General features: G+C 44.6%; 1 protein-coding gene across 1 annotated transcript in view; it reads left to right on the forward strand.

The window, feature by feature from the left end:
- Positions 1 to 20308, forward strand: part of BATF3 (basic leucine zipper ATF-like transcription factor 3) — a 52748-nt gene extending 32440 nt beyond the window's left edge. The window contains exons 2-3 of the mRNA XM_030196061.1: positions 4992 to 5096; positions 18200 to 20308. Coding sequence (XP_030051921.1) covers positions 4992 to 5096; positions 18200 to 18388 — 294 coding nt within the window. The 3' untranslated portion in view covers positions 18389 to 20308. The remainder of the gene's footprint in view (positions 1 to 4991; positions 5097 to 18199) is intronic.
- The last annotated feature ends 467 nt before the right edge of the window (positions 20309 to 20775 follow it).

Raw genomic sequence — 20775 nt, forward strand, 5'->3', positions numbered from 1 at the left:
CAGTCAGATTTTGTGACACGGTGGAAGCCGCTCAAGCATTCGTGGACCGGCTGGAGGAAGAAAGGCCGGGAACGTCGAGTAAAACCTGAGTAGTGCGGTGACAAGAAAAGAGAGACTGGTACAATAGTAAGAGGAAGAGCAGAAGTGGTGAGGAAACCAGAGACTATTTGATGCAGAGTTACAAAGTTATGAAGATGTTGATACTGTTTGTAAAGTTAATAAGGTAAACTGAGGGGGGAGGGGATAAATGACACACAAGTAAGGATTGGTCTAGAGGGATCCCTGGTCGGAAGCACGGAAGTACAGCACTATAGGTGCCAATAAGAATATGGGGGAGATGGGTAGTAGGGGGGAGGGTGGGGGAGGGAGGGGGAGAGGGTTAATGTGGAACAAAATCTTCATGGTAACAGAAGAACAGGGGAATACAGGCAATATAGTAGGGGACACACGAGTTGAACATCCATGTAGGAACAGGATCAACTATAGGGGGTGGGGGTATAGGCTGGGATGCCCTCCCCACTTAATCAGAGAAAGAATCAAGGTAGTAATACAGCAAACTTACGATATCACTTAATGGCCCTTAAAGTAGTGACATGGAATGTGGGAGGTATTTCTTCGCCGATAAAAAGGCAGAAGATACTCCGGGCACTCCACAGGCAAAAGGTGTCAATAGCATTACTTCAAGAAACACATTTAAATGCCAAGGAACATGAGAAACTATGCCGTTGGTGGGTGGGCTCATATTATGAATCCCCAGCGCAAGCAAAAAAAGCGGGAGTCATAATTCTAATCAAGAAAGGGGTGCAAATAACTACACACAAAGTAATAGCTGATGATGCGGGAAGATTTGTAATTGTACATTTAACTGTAGAACGTCAACCAGTGGTTCTGTGTAATGTATATGCTCCTAACACGTATAACAAAGCTTTCTACAAACAACTTTTACGTCAGTTAACAAGTTTTGAAGGAACACCCATGCTAGTTGGGGGAGATTTCAATGCAGTAGTGGATCCCACACTGGACAGATCACAGGGGGGAAGAAGAGGAGCAGGGATGGAATCAAGAGGACTGGAGGTGTTAAGTGAGGTCCTGGACCTGGTGGATGTGTGGCGAACACTGCATCCCGTAGAGCGTGACTATACTCACTTGTCTCGCGCACATGCCACCATGTCGAGGATTGATTACATATTTATATCTCGATCAATATTTACTAAAATATGTAGTGCAGAAATAGGCCCCATTAAAATATCAGATCATGCAATGGTAATGACCGTATGGGAGCCTATGGAGAGAGAGATTAGACAGTTCCAGTGGAAGTTCCCTATTTGGTTATACAAAGATCAGGGATTCCGAGATTTTATAATTAAAAAATATAAGCAGTTCCAAGACACCAATCAGGCACATACAACAACTCCTATACTTTATTGGGACACGGCAAAGGCTGTGCTTAGGGGAGAGATAATCGCGTACACTAGCCATCAAAAAAAGGCAAGGGAGAAGGAACAGATCTGGCTAGAGAAGGAAATAACAAGGGTAAGACGGGAGTATGGACGCCAACATACTGTTACACTAAAAGCCCAACTATTGGAACTGCAGCAGACCCTTAATGAGAGACTTCATAGAAAGGCCCAACACAACTATGGCTCTTATAAATATAAATTATATAAATATGCTAACAGAGGGGGAAAGATGTTGGCTAGGTTAGCAAATCCAAGGCAAGGACCCCCAAAAATTAACGCATTATATTCGGCCAATGGAACTTTAGAAAACAAAGATACCCAAATAAACAGAATTTTGCAAGGTTATTATAGGCAGCTGTATGATGTCCCTGATCCACCCCCGATGGATAGTGAAATGTATCTGGAGGGACAAAATCTTCCGAGAATAGATATAGAGAGCCAAGAAATGTTAAATGCCCCCATAATGGAAGATGAAGTAGCATGGGCAATACAGCAGGGGCCTTTGGGGAAAGCACCGGGTCCAGATGGGTATAGAGGAGAATTCTATAAAATGATGAGGGATGAAGTGGTGGTACCCATCACATTGATGTTTAATGCCATAGTGAAAGAAAAACAAATGCCTATCTCCTTGAGAACAGCTCAGATCATTGTGCTCCCAAAACCAGGAAGGGACACACAGAAACCAGAATCTTATAGGCCAATTTCGCTACTTAATTATGAGGCTAAACTATTTGCCAAGGTTTTGGCAAATCGTTTATCGCGAATTCTGCCAGATATTATTGAAGATTCACAGGTGGGATTCGTACAGGGGCGAAATATCACAAAAAATGTGAGAAAGATATTGGTAACTTTGGAGGCGGTAGCGGAGCTGGCCACGCCGTCGGTGTTGGTCAGCTTCGATGCTGAAAAGGCATTCGACAGAGTAGTATGGGACTTTATGTTCGGAATATTGGATGTGTACGGAATAACAGGGTTCTTTCAGGAGGCAATTAGAGCATTATACTATCTTCCACAAGCCCAGGTGTGGGCGAATGGAATATTGTCTCCTCCCTTTCCCATTTGTCGGGGAACAAGGCAGGGATGCCCACTATCACCTTTACTATTTGTATTAACCTTAGACCCATTGATTAGGAATATTCAACAAACACCCGATGTAAAGGGAGTTAGGATGGGCACGGAAACTTTTAAAATAGCAGCATTTGCTGATGATTTATTAGCACATGTGACTCAGCCAGAGGAATCACTACCAGCCCTCATAGAGTGTATGGCAGAGTACGGCGACTTCTCAGGCTTTAAGCTCAATCTAGAGAAGTCTGAAGCTATGCAGAGGGAGGGAGCCCAAGTAAGAGACTGGCAAAGACAATTACCATTAAAATGGGCGGCGGAATCGTTCAGATATCTGGGAGTGCACTTAACTATGGATATAACTAATCTATATAAGATCAATATAGAAAAGCTGTTACAAGACACCAGCAGCTCTTTAGAGAGGTGGAATCATTTGCCTCTGTCATTAATAGGAAGAATCAATATGTTCAAAATGATTATATTCCCAAGGTGGCTGTACATATTGCAGGTATTGCCATTGCATATCCTGGGTAAGGACATTAGAAAGTTAAATAGAATAATCCGAAAGTTCCTTTGGGGGGGGAAGAAACCAAAAGTTCGCTTTGAATATTTGTATGATGGATGGACACAGGGGGGAGTGGGATTACCCTGTATAAAACGATACAATCAAGCATGCCTGTTGAGACATCTTAGGGATTGGCTGCTCAATACAAACCAGTATACCCCGACTAGCTGGGAGAGAACACTATTTGAGCCCTGGCACTTGATTTTTATATTGCAGGCCAAAACAAAAAACTTACCATTAAACCTCTGAAAAAGTATATTGTTAAGGCCAATGAGAAGCATATGGCGATGGCTCATGCAGGTATGGAAGCAAAACCCCAATGTTAGCGATCAGCTACCAATCAAAGGAAATGGGGACTTTCCACCCGGTCTGGAGAAAGGTATATTTGACAGGTGGTCAAGGGCGGGGATTACCTTACTCGAACATCTAGTTAATGAGGAGGGAGGGTTGTATGGCTTTCAGGATCTGCAGCAAAGAATGTCTTTAGCAAATCAGGATCATTACTCATACAGACAACTACATCATTACTGGGGCAGTATGGACCAAGAAGCAATAGGCGCGAGGCTTGGTTGTAGACTTCGTGAATTCTTAAAGGGAGATGCACACGGGCAGGTATCAATATCGAGTTTACATAGAGCTTTAGTAGCACTGAGTCCCCCCCGTACCTATGAGATACTTAAAGAGGCATGGAGTAAGGATTTGGGATACGAATTGAAAGGAATAAATTTTGCAAAACTGATAAACGATATACCACATCAAGTAGGTGGGGCAGAGTTACAGGAGAGTCAATATAGGGTAATACACAGGGGATACATAACACAAAACCAAGCAGCAAGAGCGGGTTGGATAGGCGAAGCTCAATGCTCCAAATGTAATAGAGAAAATAATACCTTTTTGCATGCATTCTGGAAATGTGCTCGAATAAAAATATTCTGGAGAGTTATACAGAAGTATATCGAGCAGATCATAGGGCAAAGATTACTCCCCTCCTGGAGAGGAGTGTTGTTGAACAAAAGGGATGCATATGGGATAACAGACAGCTATATAGGGCTATTTTTATGCAAGGCATATGCAGTGGGGAAAAAATGCATACTTAAACACTGGATGCAAGAAGATCCACCTTCCTTTTGGTACTGGAGAAATAGGATGCATGAATTAATGCTTTGGGAGGCTAGGACGGCCTTTGGTAACTCAAAGAAAAGAAAGGAGTTTATTAAAATATGGAGTAAGTACTTGCAAAACATATCCCATAAAGCACGAAGTGCGGTACTAAATAGACTTGGAACGCCTTAGCCAGTGGGGTGTTTGGGAGATTAGCATTTCAGGATGTAAATGGGTATAGTCCTGTAATAGATATTGAAAAAGATTAAGTGCTATGAAGTTAAAAATGATCACTGTAAAGATGTCAACCCCCGGGGGGGGGGGGGAGGGGAGGAAAAAGGGGGGGGGGGGGAGGGGGGAGAAAATGATGATGGAAAATATTGATGAAGCAGTTAAGATGTATGTATGCAACAGTGACCTGTTCTTAGGTTAATGAACTGTTTGAATTTATGAACCATGTTTATAATGTTTATTGTCATCAATAAAAACTGTTGAAACATAAATTGCTTCTAAAGTTTTGCTACTTTCCCATTGAAATTGCAACTACAAATCCATACATGCCGTGGGTTTATGGGTCAGCTTTTCCCCTGATGTAAAGGCTCTATAGGACTTTTCCCTTCTTTTTACCTACAGAAACATTCTTTTGGGTACTTGTGACCTGGATTGGCCACTGTTGGCAACAATTATGTTCTTATGGGAACGTCCATGGCATTCCAACTTTCATTTTTTCTAAACCTTAGCTTACAGTATTGAGACAGGAGGACCATATGACATGTTTCTCTTCTGTTTTCGTTTTATAGAGCCCCAGTTCAGATGACAGGAAAGTGCGGAGGAGGGAGAAAAACAGAGTGGCTGCACAGCGAAGTCGCAAGAAACAGACGCAAAAAGCCGATAAACTGCATGAGGTGAGGTTGCAATCAGGGTGCATTCCAAGAATGATACTTTGTAAGCCGCACTGAACCTGCTATAGAGCGGGGTATAAATGCCACAAATAAATACATCTCTATATATAAAAGGCACCACCAACATTCTAAATGAAGCCTCCAGCCGGAAGTGTGAAGGGGAGAGATATCCGGTTTCCCCATGAGTGTCTGCCCCGCACAAAATCAAATTGCTCTCTCTGTAACAGTGAAGGACTCAGAGGGGGGAGGGGAGAGAGGGCAGAAGCCCTCACTATCTCTGTAACAAACACAGCAGGAAACTTAACACTGAAGGATTCGACTCGGAGGAGGGAGGGGACAGAGAGGACAGACAACACAGGGGAAGGGAGAGAGGGCAGAGGGCAGGGACACACACACTCCCATATGCACACAGAAGAAAACCTTGCTAGCCCCTTTTTTTACTAGTAAATAAATAAATAAGTGATTCTACAGTCTTGTAACTTGCAAACAAAAGTCTTGCATAATTTGGTCAACAGTGAAAATAAATGCAATTATGGGTTTGACTTGGTGGGTCAGAGAAAGCGGTGTACATTAGACAAGGGTTCAATTCTCAGGTCCCTACTCCTGAGGCTGGCTGTTGAGTCCTTCAGGGAAAGAAGACTCGGTCATCATTCAGTGGCAAGACTTTGGGTCCAGGTTAGCTAGTTTCTGGAGGGAGCTGCAGTTAGGGGCATCTAGCTGAGGACTGTTGCGATGGCTGCTCTGAGTTGGGAAGAGTAATTTTTTTTAAGTCATTCTGGTACAGATGTGGCTACATAAGCAAAACATATGTGCTTTAGCATCAAGGCACACACATTACCAGTGGGCAATGCCAAGTTCATACATGTGTGCATAGATTAAGAAATATTGAATCTGGGCATACGTGCCCATTATCATGCCTACGTTTAAAGGCACATTCTCTGCCACATACATGTATCAGAAAGACAAGTAGGTACCTATTTGTCTATGTAAAATAATGCCTACATGGGCACCTACCCATGGCACTCTGTTTATATAATTGGAGGATGACCAAAAGCATTTTGTGTGTGGGTTGGGGGGGGGGGGGGGGGGTTGGCCAAAACTAAACTTGTGACCGAATTTTGCAGCTTGGTTTCAGCCGAAACTGAAACAGTAAACAAAACCGTCCTCTCCTAATCAGCATTGTGTTCCCTCCTGAACAGGAGCTACGCCCCTCCCTGGCCCTCCTGCAAACAAAAGCAGCTCTCCTTCTGGACCCTTATCACCACTAGTAGCCCCCCTGGGACCCACCTTACAAGCGTTGGTGGTCCAGTGGTGCAGTTAGGGCAGGAGCAATCCCCACTCACTCTTGCCCTTGCTGGCTGCATTGTCAAAATAGCTGTTGCAACTTCAAGCATTAATCTCGTGAGACTGCTGCTAGAAGTCACAGCAGCCGCTTTGACGATAGAGCTGGCATGGATAGGCAGTCGCTCCTACCCATGCCAGCTCCAGTCTCAAAAATGGCTTCCATGACCTCTGGTGATAGTCTCGCAAGACTGCTGCTTGAAGTTTATTTATTTATTTGTTGCATTTGTAACCCACATTTTCCCACCTATTTGCAGGCGCAATGTGGCGTACATTGTTCCGTCATGGCAATCGCCATTTCCGGAGTGAGAGATACAAGTGATATTACATTAGAGATCATGATTGGCAAGGTAGATTGCTGCCTGGATGTCTCAACGCCACCTGAAATTAAATATGACCAAAACCGAGCTTCTCATTTTCCCCCCCAAACCCACCTCCCCGCTCCCCCCGTTTTCTATTTCTGTTGATGGCTCTCTCATTCTCCCTGTCTCCTCAGCTCGAAACCTTGGGGTCATCTTTGACTCTTTTCTCTCCTTCTCTGCTCATATCCAGCAGACCGCCAAGACCTGTCGTTTCTTTCTTTACAACATCCGTAAAATCCGCCCCTTTCTTTCCGAGCACTCTACCAAAACCCTCATCCACACCCTTGTCACCTCTCGTTTAGACTACTGCAATCTGCTTCTTGCTGGCCTCCCACTTAGTCACCTCTCCCCTCTCCAGTCGGTTCAAAACTCTGCTGCCCGTCTCATCTTCCGCCAGGGTCGCTTTACTCATACTACCCCTCTCCTCAAGACCCTTCACTGGCTCCCTATCCGTTTTCGCATCCTGTTCAAACTTCTTCTACTAACCTATAAATGTATTCACTCTGCTGCTCCCCAGTATCTCTCCACACTCGTTCTTCCCTACACCCCTTCCCGTGCACTCCGCTCCATGGATAAATCCTTCTTATCTGTTCCCTTCTCCACTACTGCCAACTCCAGACTTCGCGCCTTCTGTCTCGCTGCACCCTACGCCTGGAATAAACTTCCTGAGCCCCTACGTCTTGCCCCATCCTTGGCCACCTTTAAATCTAGACTGAAAGCCCACCTCTTTAACATTGCCTTTGACTCGTAACCACTTGTAACCACTCGCCTCCAACTACCCTGCTCTCTTCCTTCCCGTTCACATTAATTGATTTGATTTGCTTATTTTTTATTTTTTGTCTATTAGATTGTAAGCTCTTTGAGCAGGGACTGTCTTTCTTCTATGTTTGTGCAGCGCTGCGTATGCCTTGTAGCGCTATAGAAATGCTAAATAGTAGTAGTAGTAGTAGATTACACAGACAAGTATGAAGAGTTCATATTCGGAATTAGGGAATAGGGTGTTGATACACTGAAGTTCCTTCATAGTATAGCAGTCTTTGGTAGTTTAGTATAGAGGGTTGGGTTTTTGTGGCTGCCATTTTGACAATGGAGCTGACAGAGGAAGGAACCAGTGGGGATCGCTCCTGCCCTGACTAGACTACCAACACTTAAGGAGAGGGGGAGGCCATGGATAGTAGTGGGGGTCAGGGAGGGGGCTGGAGGGTAGCTGCTCCTGTTTGGGAGATGGGAGGGAGTGGGGGCTGCACCAATTTCATAGACACCACACTAATTTCAGGAACACTGCACAGTTTTGGTTTCAGCCAAAAACACACTTGCATTTTGGGCTGAAACTGAAACAAGACCAAATTCGAATTTTGGGTCAGTTTTGGCACAAAAAAACAAAATTTGGTTGGCCTCTATATATAATTATCCTTTTAAAGGGTAATTTTGTAATAGGTTGCCTAGGTTGGAAGTCCAAATAGATATCTATTTAAGGCTGTTTTATAAAGGCAAATAAGTACTTATGTGTCTCTCTAAAATAGCCTCACAAAACTTGCCACTTGCAGCTAGGTGCACTCACATACATTTGCACATGCTCAGAAGGAGACATAAAATATATGCACATGAAGTACACACTTTATAAACTACACATGTACATCAGGACTCCACCCCCTGAACTTGCCTACATGCAGGTTGCATAAATGTACATGCCTACGTGTGAGCTTTTACTTTTATGTGAACGCCATGAAGATTTTAACAAACAGGTGCAGTGGCAATAATTTTCTTGCATTGTTTATTCTAAAAAGCAGCAAGAAAAATCCTTGGAACAAAACCAAAGGAGAATGACAAATAACACCCTCAAAGAAAGCTCTATAACCAAAGCAGTGGCATAGCTAGGTGGGGCCACGGGGGCCTGGGCCCCCCAAAATTTACTCCAGGCCCCTGGTTGGATGGCGGGGGTCCCTAACCCCCTCTAGCTGAAGACTTCATCCAGCACTGGTCTACAGCGGTGGCGCCGCATTGCCTGCCCTGCTGTCTCTTCCCCTCATGTCGGGCATACTCCTTTTAGTGAAATTGAGCATGCTCAGTTCCACTAAAAGGAGCGTGCAGGATGTGAGGGGAAGAGAGAGCAGGGCAGGCAATGCAGCGGCACCGGAGACCAACACTGGACAAAGTTTTCAGCTGGTGAGGGTTGGGGACCCCTGCCAGCCAAGATGTACAGCGGCGGTGGAGGGGTGGCGAGGCGGCACGGGGCGGGATGGCGACCAGAATGTGCTCCCCCCCCACCTTGGGCTCTGGCCCCCTCCCACCTCGAGGTCTGGCTACGCTCTTGAACCAAAGCAACCTGTAGTGGGTAGTGCTGCTCTTTTGAGTAGAGATGCCTAGTGATAACAAGGAGAGGCCCAGGGTTGAAATCTTACAGCACAGTCTGTGCTGCTGAACTGGAGGATCTTTGCTTCAGTGTATGTGTTTCTCAGACCAGTAACCAGGAGAAAATTTCACCCAGAGGAAAAAAAATCACTGTTTCTAACTAAAAAAAAAAAAAAAATCCTGCTTTACCAGTGAAATGAGTTTCCATCCTCCAGCAGATGGAACCCCAGCAATTTAAGTCAGTCACAGGAAGGGGGAATAGGATAAGAGAAGTATGAAAGGTTAGACTGACTAATAGGTGCGCATTAATACATGCTAACATAGCAGGTTCTGTTTTCTGTAATGGGACCTATTTACTAATGACAGGGTAGATGTTAAACATACTGGGGTCCAGAGCAGAAATGTGGGGGAGGGGCCCCAAAGACCACCAGCAGGCTACATTTCCTTCAGCTTCAAACACGGGAGCCCTGTTTACACCTGGTTATGCTGGCCTTGATGATATGTTACTGTACAGAAACGTGGCAGGGCACATTAGGAAATCTAGCCCCAAGTGAGATAGACAGAATAGCACAATCTACCATGTTTATACAATCCTTTTTCATTGGAGTTTCAATAAAAATAGAAAGCTGAGTAGTTGAAGGGCTGATGGTGGTTGCTGGAGAAAATTTCTACTTCAATATATATTCTGCAGTGTTGTATAATTTAGGTCGTTATCAGCCCAGTTCACTGATCAGCTGTAGGTCAAAGTTAAGGGCAGGAGGCTGAGGACACATATTACCCCCAGCTGAAAGATCTGCTGTGAAAAAAGGCCGCTCTTCCTCCCCCGTCTTTCTGATTTTCAGACTATGTAAAACCTGTGGCGGAAGTGGAAAGTTAATCACTTAATTTGCATGTGGGTCGTAGTTCTCAGGAATCAGAGACATCTGCTTCAGTATAAAAATGGTTTATCTCTTCCTTGTGCTACCTAAACTACATTCAAGTAAGAAAGGGAAACTGGCATCCGTTCAAGAAGAATTGGAACAGAACACACACACCGAAATCTCTCTCTCAATGAGTAATTTGGGCCTGCCATTAGCCGAAGCCAAACAAAGCACATTCCCTTAGCCCCAGCTCTGAGAACATGTCTTGGCCCTATGGCTAAGATTCAAGTGTAGAATCTGAGCTGTGAGGACAAGATTAACCCTTTCATAGGCCTTAGGCAAAGATTCACATTGGGACCCCCCTTTGAAATATAAATACATTTTAAAACTCCCACATATGCTCCCTCTTCCCCTGACTGCAGAGGTGGAAGCAGCAGGTAAGAAGCATTGCTCACCAATTCCTTTTATCAACGGGAAGACAATGCACAGGGGTTAAGAAAAATAGGCAGATTTCTGAGGACAAAGATGTGGCTCCTGACTCCACCTTTAACTCTTCTTTCTGCCAGCAGATGACATACCACAGCAAAAATCTACCTTGAAAGCCATTGAATAAGCACATCTAAGAAGGCCCCTCTTTGGGATCTAGGCACATGCAGGGGCGTATCTGGACTCTGGCGGTAGGGGGGGCCAGAGCCAGAGGGAGGGGGCACATTTTAGCCCCTCCCCGCCGCCCCCCCTCCCCACCATTGCAGGCCACCCCCTCCCTTCCCGCTGCCAACCCTCCCTCCCCGCCGTCGCTTACTTTTGCTGGCGGGGGACCCCAACCCCCGCCAGCCGAGATCCGCTTCCTCCTCCGAGTCCTACCTTTAAAAATATTTCTTCAGCTGGCGGGGGACTCCAACCCCCGCCAGCCGACCCGAGATCTTCTTTAACTTTCTTCTATCTTCGTCCTCCGCGTGGCCGACGTGTTGCTGCTGTTGTGCAAAGCTGAAATCCAGTTTCGGAGTCTGATGTCGTAACGTGCTGCGACGTCAGACTCCGAAACTGGATTTCAGCTTTGCACAACAGCAGCAACACGTCAGCCACGCAGAGGACGAAGATAGAAAAAAGTTAAAGAAGATCTCGGGTCGGCTGGCGGGGGTTGGAGTCCCCCGCCAGCTGAAGAAATATTTTTAAAGGTAGGACTCGGAGGAGGAAGCGGATCTCGGCTGGCGGGGGTTGGGGTCCCCCGCCAGCAAAAGTAAGCGACGGAGGGGAGGGTTGACGGCGGTGCGGGGGCCCAGGCCCCTGTGGCCCCACGCAGATACGCCCCTGGGCACATGCCTATCCTGCCCTGGCTATCTGCTGATGCTGGTCCATTCATGGTCTTTTGACTGAATTTTGAGAACCTGTATTGTATGGAGGAAGAAAGAGTTACCATTTGAACCTGCTAGAGTCCAAAACAGTTTGTACAAATCCTCATAGTTTTTAAAAAGCTGATGACACTGCTGTTTTGCATTTCTGGGGTTTCTAAAATACAACACACAGGATTACAAATACCACAGTTTTTGGGACATAAACACAGGCCTGCATTGGCTGACAAAAAATGATGCAGAAACAGCATTTAGTCAATCAGACTGCTGGATAGATTGACATAGCATGTGCAGACTGTGGGTTTTACATAAATAGATCTCAGACAAATTCAGAACGCTGCAGGCTGCAAGTAGCGTGACCACATTACACACTTCCTGCAAGAAATACACTGGCTACCAGTACCTTACAGGGCTAAATTTAAAACTCTATTTGATTTTCAAGATCCATAGGCAGGAACTGCTTCTCTAATTATAAACGCATTGGTTAATTTTTTTTTTCAGGAGAAACTTATTTCTTTGGAAACCCAAGTCCAATCTGGCCCATTTTTGAACTCCATGGGCCCAATATTCAGCGCTGTTTAACTGGCCAGGAACGGCTCCTGGCTGGTTAAATAGCACTTAGCCGGCTAACAGAGATGGGTAGTAACAAAGTACTTGTACTTTATTACAGTACCTAAGTACAATTGGCAGTACTTTTATTTGTAATGAGTTACATTTCAGCTGTGCTTTTGTACTTACTAACAAAGTACAAATTTGGAAAGTAGTTTTAAAAATACATATATTTTCCATCTCTTCTTCTCCCCCTCCACAGGCTTTTCAAACAGTGTCAGACGTGGCTTGCAGCTGATTGGGCCCGAACTTCTGGTCCCAGTTCAGATGTTTTTGGGACCGGAAGTTTTGGGCCCAATCAGCAGGGCCACCGAGAGGGGGTGGGGGCAGGGGGGGAAAAATTCCCCGGGCCTGGGCCTCCAAGGGGGGCCCGCTGCAGTCTTCCAGTCGCGGAAACCGGAAGTTACATCAGACAAGGGCGGGACACAGGGAGGGAAGGCCAGAAGAGACGCGATATGCGACTGCCGCTTTGAATGAAGGGGGCCCGGAGACATGGAGGCAGGCAGGTGAGACCGCGGACTGCAGCGGAGGTGGGGCAGCCTTGCCCCGGGCCCGGCCTAGTCTCTCGGCAGCCCTGCCAATCAGATGCAAGCCAGGGTCTGACATCACCTAGAAACCCTGGTCCCCACCCTCTATACCTGCCCAGAACAGCAGTTGATTATTACTTTGCTGTTGTCAGCCTCAGCTGCCTCCCTGGTCTGAACCACACCTTCACTGTGTGCAGGGCCTGCTCTCTCTCCCCTCCCACCCACCATGGTCCTGCAGCATATTCTTGCTTCCTCCCTCCTGCTGCACCTCTGCCTGATTCGTTCTAATAAACTACCATGGGAGACATGTGGGAACCGGCGCTCTGCAGCACCACTAGTGCTTCCTTCACTGGGCCCGCCTCCTCTGATGTAAAGTTCTTTGACTGGTGCAGGAAGCATTAGTGGTGCTGCAGGGAGCCGGGTGCCGCGTGTCTCCCATGGTAGTTTATTAGCGGGGGCCCAGCGGAGAGAGAGAAATTAGGCAAGACTGGATGGGTGGGGAGTATGGCTTCTCCGGGATTTAGTTTAATCTTTGTCTACATATTTCTATTTTTAGTTTGTAGTTATTTATTATATACTTCATGAGGGTCTACCTGTGATCGTGTGTAAAAAAGGCCGAGTATTTTGTTAGTATCAGGTGTCTGTGTAGGTCTGATCTGTTCTAATCCAGCTTATTTTGTTTTCCAATAGGTGTATTAATGTTCTTCTGCACACTGCACTGTTCAGGGTGTGTTTTTCTAGGAAGGACCTTGTGTGACCCCCCTGGAAGTTTGCTTGTAAACCTACTAGATCCTGTGGTCCAACTTGTTAAGAATACTTTTTTCACTTTGTAGTGAAAACATCGTTTTAAGAGCTGTATTTTAGTACTTTTACTTGAGTATTCTTTTTGGATAAGACTTCACTACTTTTGAAGCCAGTACTTTAACATTTTACTTAAGTTCTTTTAAAAAGTAACAACCCCATCTCTGCCGGCTAACCACTAATATTTAGCATGAGAGAGAGCTGGTTATCTCCGCTGAATATTAGTGGTTAGCGGATAAGTTTAGCGATTAAGATAGGCCTGCTATTTATGAGGCCTGTCTTTAACCATTAAGCCCTTAACCATAAGTATTGCCATACTGGGACACACCGAAGGTCCATCAAGCCCAGCATCTTGTTTCCAACAGTGGCCAATCCAGGTTACAAGTACCTGGCAAGATCCCAGAACAGTACAATACATTTTATGCTGCTTATCCTAGAAATAAGCGGTGGATTTTCCCCAAGTCCCTTTTAATAATGGCTTATGGACTTTTCTTTTAGGAAGCTATCCAAACCTTTTTTTAAACTCCGCTAAGCTAACTGCTTTTACTACATTCTCTGGCAATTAATCCCAGAGTTTAATTACACATTGAGTGAAGAAATATTTTCTCTGATTCGTTTTAAATTTACTGCTTTGTAGCTTCATTGCATGCCCCCTAGTACTAGTATTTTTGGAAAGAGTAAACAAGCGATTCACGTCTACCCATTCCACTCCACTCAGTGTTTTATAGACCTCTGTTATATCACCCCTCAGCCGTCTTTGCTCCAAGCTGAAGAGCCCTAACTGTTTTAGCCTTTCCTCATAGGGAAGTCATCCCATCCCTTTTATCATTTTTGTCACCTTTCTTTGTACCTTTTCTAATTCCACTATACCTTTTTTGAGATGCGGTGACCAAAATTGCACACAATATTCGAGGTGCAGTCGCACCATGGAGCGATACAAAGACATTATAATGTCCTCATTTTTGTTTTCCATTCCTTTCCTAATAATAACCTAACATTCTATTTGCTTTCTTAGCTGCTGCCGCCGCACACTGAACAGAGGGTTTTAATGTATCATCAACGGTGATGCCTAGATTCCTTTCCTGGTCGGTGACTCCTAATGTTGAACTTTGCATCACGTAGCTGTAGTTCAGGTTCCTCTTTCCAACATGCATCACTTTGCACTTGCTCACATTAAACGTCATCTGCCATTTGAATGCTCAGTCTCCCAATCTCGTAAGGTCTTCTTGTAATTTTTCACAATCCTCCTGCGATTTAACGACTTTGAATAACTGTGTGTCATCAGCAAATTTAATTACCTCACTAGTTACTCCCATCTCTAGATCATTTATGAATATGTTAAAAAGCAGCGGTCCCAGCACAGACCCCTGGAGAATTCCACTATCCAGTTATGCTGAATATTGGCTTAACTGGTTAAGTTGCCGTGGACAAAACTGAAACCGGATATTCAATGCCAGACACTGGTTATGGCCCAACATTGAATATTTGGAGTTAGCTAACCGTGCTGCCTGCTGCTGGCTGAATATCAGAGGGCATGTGTCTTTTTTTTAATCAGTTTTATCTTCATGCCAGATTTAATCCTGTTGCATTACATTTTCAGTGTTATTCTGCCCTGAGACAGACATTCCTGACCCCTTTTGTATAACACTTTTCTACTTCTATTGAATAAAATGGAACAGATAAGGCTGGACGGCCTTGGAAATAGTTATACCAAACTAAACAGTACTTTTATATCGCAACCATCTTGCCGGTTCTATGTGGTTTACATCAAAAGAACCAGGCATACCTGGGAAGTAAAGATCAAGAAAAAAAGACAAAAATCAAATAAATTATAGAATCTAAAATTAAACTTATTTCAAGAGTTTCTCAAATAGCCGTGTTTTGAGGGTTTTTCTAACTAGCAAGAGACTATTGAAAGATCTAAGGATACCTCGAAGCTCATTCCAGAATTTTATTCCCATAAAAACAATTGGACTGGAAAATTGTCTTGATTCTGATATATTTTGAAGACGGGAGATGTGACCCACTACAACTCCACTAGACACAGTGTGGTTTTTTTCCTTGTCCCTCACGTGTGGAACAATCTTCCTCTCTCCCTCTGCTCTGAACCTTCCTTTAAAATTTTTAAATCTGCCTTAAAATTTTAGCTATTTAAACAGGCTTTTGAGGGATCAGATTGACTGACTGTTTTTTTCCGGATTTCTCAGCAGGAGGCCTTTACCCCCCCCCCCCCCTTTTCTCCTCTTTTCTATACCCCTCCCTCTTTTATCTATACTGGTGTGGCTGCTGTACTTTCCTGTTAAAAATGGAGTTCTTTTCAAATTTCCTTTGTTTTTAGTCTGTACACTGCTCTGTACTGTTCTATCAGCTAGAGCAGTTTAACAAGTTACAATCTACTATAATAAAACTCACCCTCAACGTTCTGAAGACACTGACGTCACTGCAGCCACTCAGACACCGGTTCGTAAGTTCATGGTGGTGAAGCCACAACACTCACCATGTCTCCATGCCCCGCCCTCGCGTCACACGTGATGACGTCGAGGGTGGAACAAATACAGAACAACGCAAATGAACGAACGGGGAGGAGTGTTTCCCTACTCCTCCCCTTCCAACGAATCTCTGCAGACAGCCTCATAAAACGAGGACACTTGCCCCGGTCCATTTCAAGGCCTCACCCTGCCCCTTTCACGCCCTCACCCTGCCCCTTTTGTGCCACACCCCTTTCACGCTATCGCCCCGCCCCCAGTCGCCCCCTCTTCCCCCCATCACCTTCCCTCCACCTTGTCACATCTCCTCCCCTTACGCGACTATCCCTGGTGGTCTAGAGGTACCTCTTCGCTCAGGCCAGGAAAGAAAGAGCCCCCACTTTCTTGGCTGGAACGCTACTGCTAGCTGCCCTGCTGCATCCTGTGTAAGTCCGGCTCTCGGCGTTTCAAAATGGCCACCGAGATTTGAAACAGCCTCGTGAGACGTCAACTCTCAGCGGCCATTTTGAAACGCCGAGGGCCGGACTCGCACAGGATGCAGCAGGGCAGCTAGCAGCAGCGCTCCGACCAGGAAACAGGGGGCTCTTTCTTTCCTGCCCCGACCGAAGAGGTACCTCTAGACCACCAGGGATAGTTGCATAAGGGGAGGGGAAGGGAGTTCCGTGCCCGCCTCCAACGACAGGAGGGCGTGGGACTCGGAGGACAGAAAGGGAGACAGCAACGGAAGGAGTGGGGAACCCTTGCTAGCGCCCGTTTCATTTCAGGCAGAAACGGGCCTTTTTTACTAGTAAACTGTAAACTACCCTGACAAGGAAAAGTAAATAATGACAACATATATTCAGGAATATGACCATGTAAAGTTTTGAAGATGATTGTACAGGCTTTAAAATATATCCTAGCTTGAATGGGAAGCCAGTGGAACCAGATATCTAGGGATAAACATTCATTAATCCAATTTAGCTCTAAAAATGTAATTTTATTTAGGGAAATGCCAGTCGCCTGTGTCCACCAGTTGGACCTTCTCCTTACCTGCTGCAAGCTGCAAAATGTTTCATGTTGCAATATTAGATAGAACAAGCATGTCCTACACTTTGGCCCTTATTTTTAGAAGCTCTATTCATGATTTACAAATCTAAATATTGGCATTTACATGTCCAACTGGAATAAACATAGAAAACCCAGTTTTAGAAAGCTGGGATTTACAGGTGTAAATCTGCACTATGTGCATACAGTAAGGAACCAAAATCTGTACTTGTATTTCCCATTTCAGAAACAGAATGCATGTCTGTGATTAAAGAGATCAATGTCAGGATCTACACCTATATAAGTTTTGTGAACAAAGTAGAACTTCTGGGTGCTGCGATTTGGGGACTGCAGCTAGGGCGCCGGACTTTCAGCTATTAGACTTTTGGCAGCTGGACTTTACAGTACATGGCAGTGTCAAAAATTCCTCTACTTCTCCTCTGCACTGACCTCAGAGGCTGCTTGCTGCTTCAGCCAGAGGCCCTTGAAACAGAAGGGAGATGTGGGCTGCCCCAGGCAGTGTCTGTGAGAGAGGACGGTTGTTCAAGAAGTCTGTTCTGTCTTCTCTCACAGGCACTGCTGGGGGCAGCCCGCAGCCCACATCTCCCTTCACCCTTCTTCTCCAAGGACCACCCAGTGAAGCAACGAGCAGCCACAGGCCCTGCTTTCTGCTGATCAGTGCAGGGTAGAAGTAGAGGAATTTTTGACACTGCCGTTTGGGGGGTCCAAAAGTCTGGTTTGCAAATGGCAGTACCCAAAAGTCATGGGTGCCCAAAGCTCACACATATCCTTTGCAAAAGTGCTCCTTTCGGGTAGTGCTGTACAGGAGCAATTAGGGGAGATTGCTCCCTTAATCCCTTATCAAAACTGACACTGAAGAAGTATTGCAGCCTTTATGCTGAATTAGGAGCAGTTAGAAGTGCAGGCTTCCAAAATAGCAGAGACGCACATCTTAAGTGTTGGCACGTAAACATCTGTCTTCTGAAATCCTCTTTCACATGTGTATGTGCCGACACGTAGACGTGCAAGTTGCTATGTTGCCCCCGTTGATGTTTTAGATGTTGAGAAATGTAAAATGGTTGCTTCTATCACATGTAGCTGGTACATTTACATGCTATCCTGCATGTATGTTAAGAAAAGGATCTACATGGACAGATCTTTTCTAAAATACTATTGGAACTGTCTCAACCAGGACGTCTCAACTCCAGTTTCTCTGTTTCATCTAAAATTGGGTTCTTTGAATTCAATAATGGTGGTACCTGTGACATCGCAAACATGTACCATTGTGCCAGACTTCCTTTACTTTGTGTTAGGTGGAGAGTTTCTTGGGCTTTTGATGTCTGAGGCTTATTGAACATTGAAATTAATTTATCTGTATTCTTTTTTTTTCCAGGAGTATGAGAATCTTGAACAAGAGAACACTTCCCTAAGAAAAGAGATAGGGAAGTTGACAGAGGAGGTGAAGCACCTGAGTGAGGTCTTGAGGGCTCACGAGCAGATCTGTCCTCTACTTCTGTGCCCCATGAACCTCATGGCCATGCCAAGGGGAACGGATGCCACTGCTGCAAGCTGCCTGCCATGATGATGGCTCCCTGTGTCCCATTCACTGCATTTACTGTCTTGTAAATCTCCAGTCCTTTCTGATCTGCACGCAGATAGGGGGAGGGGAATGAAAGAGATTGCATCCCCTTCACCGTTATGCTCAGGGATTAAAAAAAATATTGCAATGTGAAATAAAAATAAGTGATAACATTTCTTATAGGATATACCGTAAATTAATTTTTATAACAGGATACCTCTACAATTTTCCAAAAATGCACCTGCTGTATAAACTAGGCTCCTAGAACCATCCTCTATGTTTCAACATTTTTATTAAGAATATAGCCTGACTAAAAGAAGCTTAAATATACAAACATTTTCCATTTTCCTGCTACAATCAGCCATCACTCACAAAACCTTAAGGATAACAACCAATATAACCCCCCCCTCCTCCCTCCCCCTTCCCCCACTTTTCACTCCTCCTTACCCCCACCTGTAAGGTTAGACATCCCCCTACCCGTACAAACAGCGAACTCTTCCAACCCCTCCCCCCACCCTCCCATTTAAACTCACTGACATTGCAACGTGTTTAAAATAAGACTCCGACCTCTAGGTGACAAAGAGGCCAAGTAAGGGTTCCACAGTTTCAAAAAACAATTCCTACGTTTAAACGAATTCCTTTGCCTCCCGTACTTCCCAGGACAACAACTGATGTACCATATTTTGCCAATGCCAAAATGAACCATCCTCTATAGTGTGCAAATGCCCTTGCTCTGGGGCAGGTATAAGTACATGAGAGTATCCTATGCATGTATGTGGACGTTATATAAAATAGGAGGAAAATTAGGGTTTGTTGATAAACCTTCCAGACACATGCAAAGAGATTCTTAAGAAGTATTTATTGTGATATTACCACTAAGCCGGAGCCGTGTTTTGGTGTTACCATCTGAGGAGTCTGCTGGTGTATGATGAGAAAACTCTCTCTTCTAATAAGGGAGTAATAAAATAACACAAAGTTAAACCTGAATATGCTGTCAAAAAGTCTTGTGAATTTGGTACAAAAGTCAAGGTGCCAAACATCCATATGCCAAAAGTAAAAACATTTTGAGAGTATATTCAGGTTTAACTTTGTGTTCCATGTCAAATTTTAATGGTAATATCGCAACAAATAGTTCTGACGAACTTCTTTGCTTGTGTTTGGAAGGTTTATCAACAGACTCCACGTCTCTTCTTCCATCCTTTCCAGGGCATCTGTAGTGGCGTTTTTTTATTTTATAAAGTATGCATATGTCATCTTCACTTATGTTCCACCCAAACCATCCTCCCAGAAATATATATGCACAGACTGCATAGAAGCAGATGCTGTGTTTCTGTGCACCAACAATTTACTATGTATACCTTGGCACAAGTTTATAACAACTGTTTCCCGTGTGTAGAACATACTTCGCACCTGGGAAATGCTTTAAAAAATTACCACCAAAGAGAATAATTTTCAAAGCCATTTATGTGTGCTTTGCACATGAAAATTGTGTACCTTATTTGAGGGTAAGAGTATGCACTGGGTTCCATTTTGCACATACTTTTACCGGATCTAGCAGGAAGCACTCCTTGGTGGGGGGGGGGGGGGGGCTAGGTTAGAGTAGAGTTTGAAACTATGCACATACTTGTGAGTTTTCACACATCTGCACAAATTAGCAGGTGTAAATGTGTGTAGGCACTTTTCCTGGGATCATTTTCAGAGTCAAAGTATGCATATATTTTTAATTTGAAAATCTTGCAAAGTCTCTGGAGTGATAAGTGCACATGCACATTTCACTAGTGTTGGTGATTTATAAAGCTGTCCCCAAAGTTGCTGTTCTGTGTTAATTTAAGCTTGTCAAGATGCATATGTATAAAATACAAATCTAGTGGTTTTAAAATAGCCATTATTTAATTTCTGTATACCTTTGCACAGAAATAAAGGTTGACAAACAAAAGAAAATATTAATCAGGGATATGTTTTTATTGATCAACTTAATACCGAGATTTCAGGAGGTTACACATCTTTCCTCTAGTTCCAAAAAATCATAGTTTTGTCTCATACACTGGCAGGAAGGGATTGCGTAGTGAAAGCTTATTTTTACACCTGGGTCCCATTTACAGAAGATATTCTGTACCTTTATGATTCTCCTAGGTATCAGCAGTGTAGCCAGGTTACTCTGCCTCCTGCTGACTGAATGACACATGATCTGGACAACTCCACTGTCAGGGTATAGATTAAAAACGGGTGTACATACTATTGAGCGAGCCTCGCAAAATATCCATGGCCGTTCAATGGAAGGGGCTGGTCTCTGCTCTCCATCCCACTTGTCACCTCTCTCTCCCTTCCTGACACCTCATTCTCTCCTCCCTTCCCTGGGTGTCTGGTAACACTGCCTCATTGCGCACGTG

This window comes from Microcaecilia unicolor, chromosome 3 (genome assembly GCF_901765095.1).
Source record: "Microcaecilia unicolor chromosome 3, aMicUni1.1, whole genome shotgun sequence".
Lineage (NCBI taxonomy): Eukaryota > Metazoa > Chordata > Amphibia > Gymnophiona > Siphonopidae > Microcaecilia > Microcaecilia unicolor.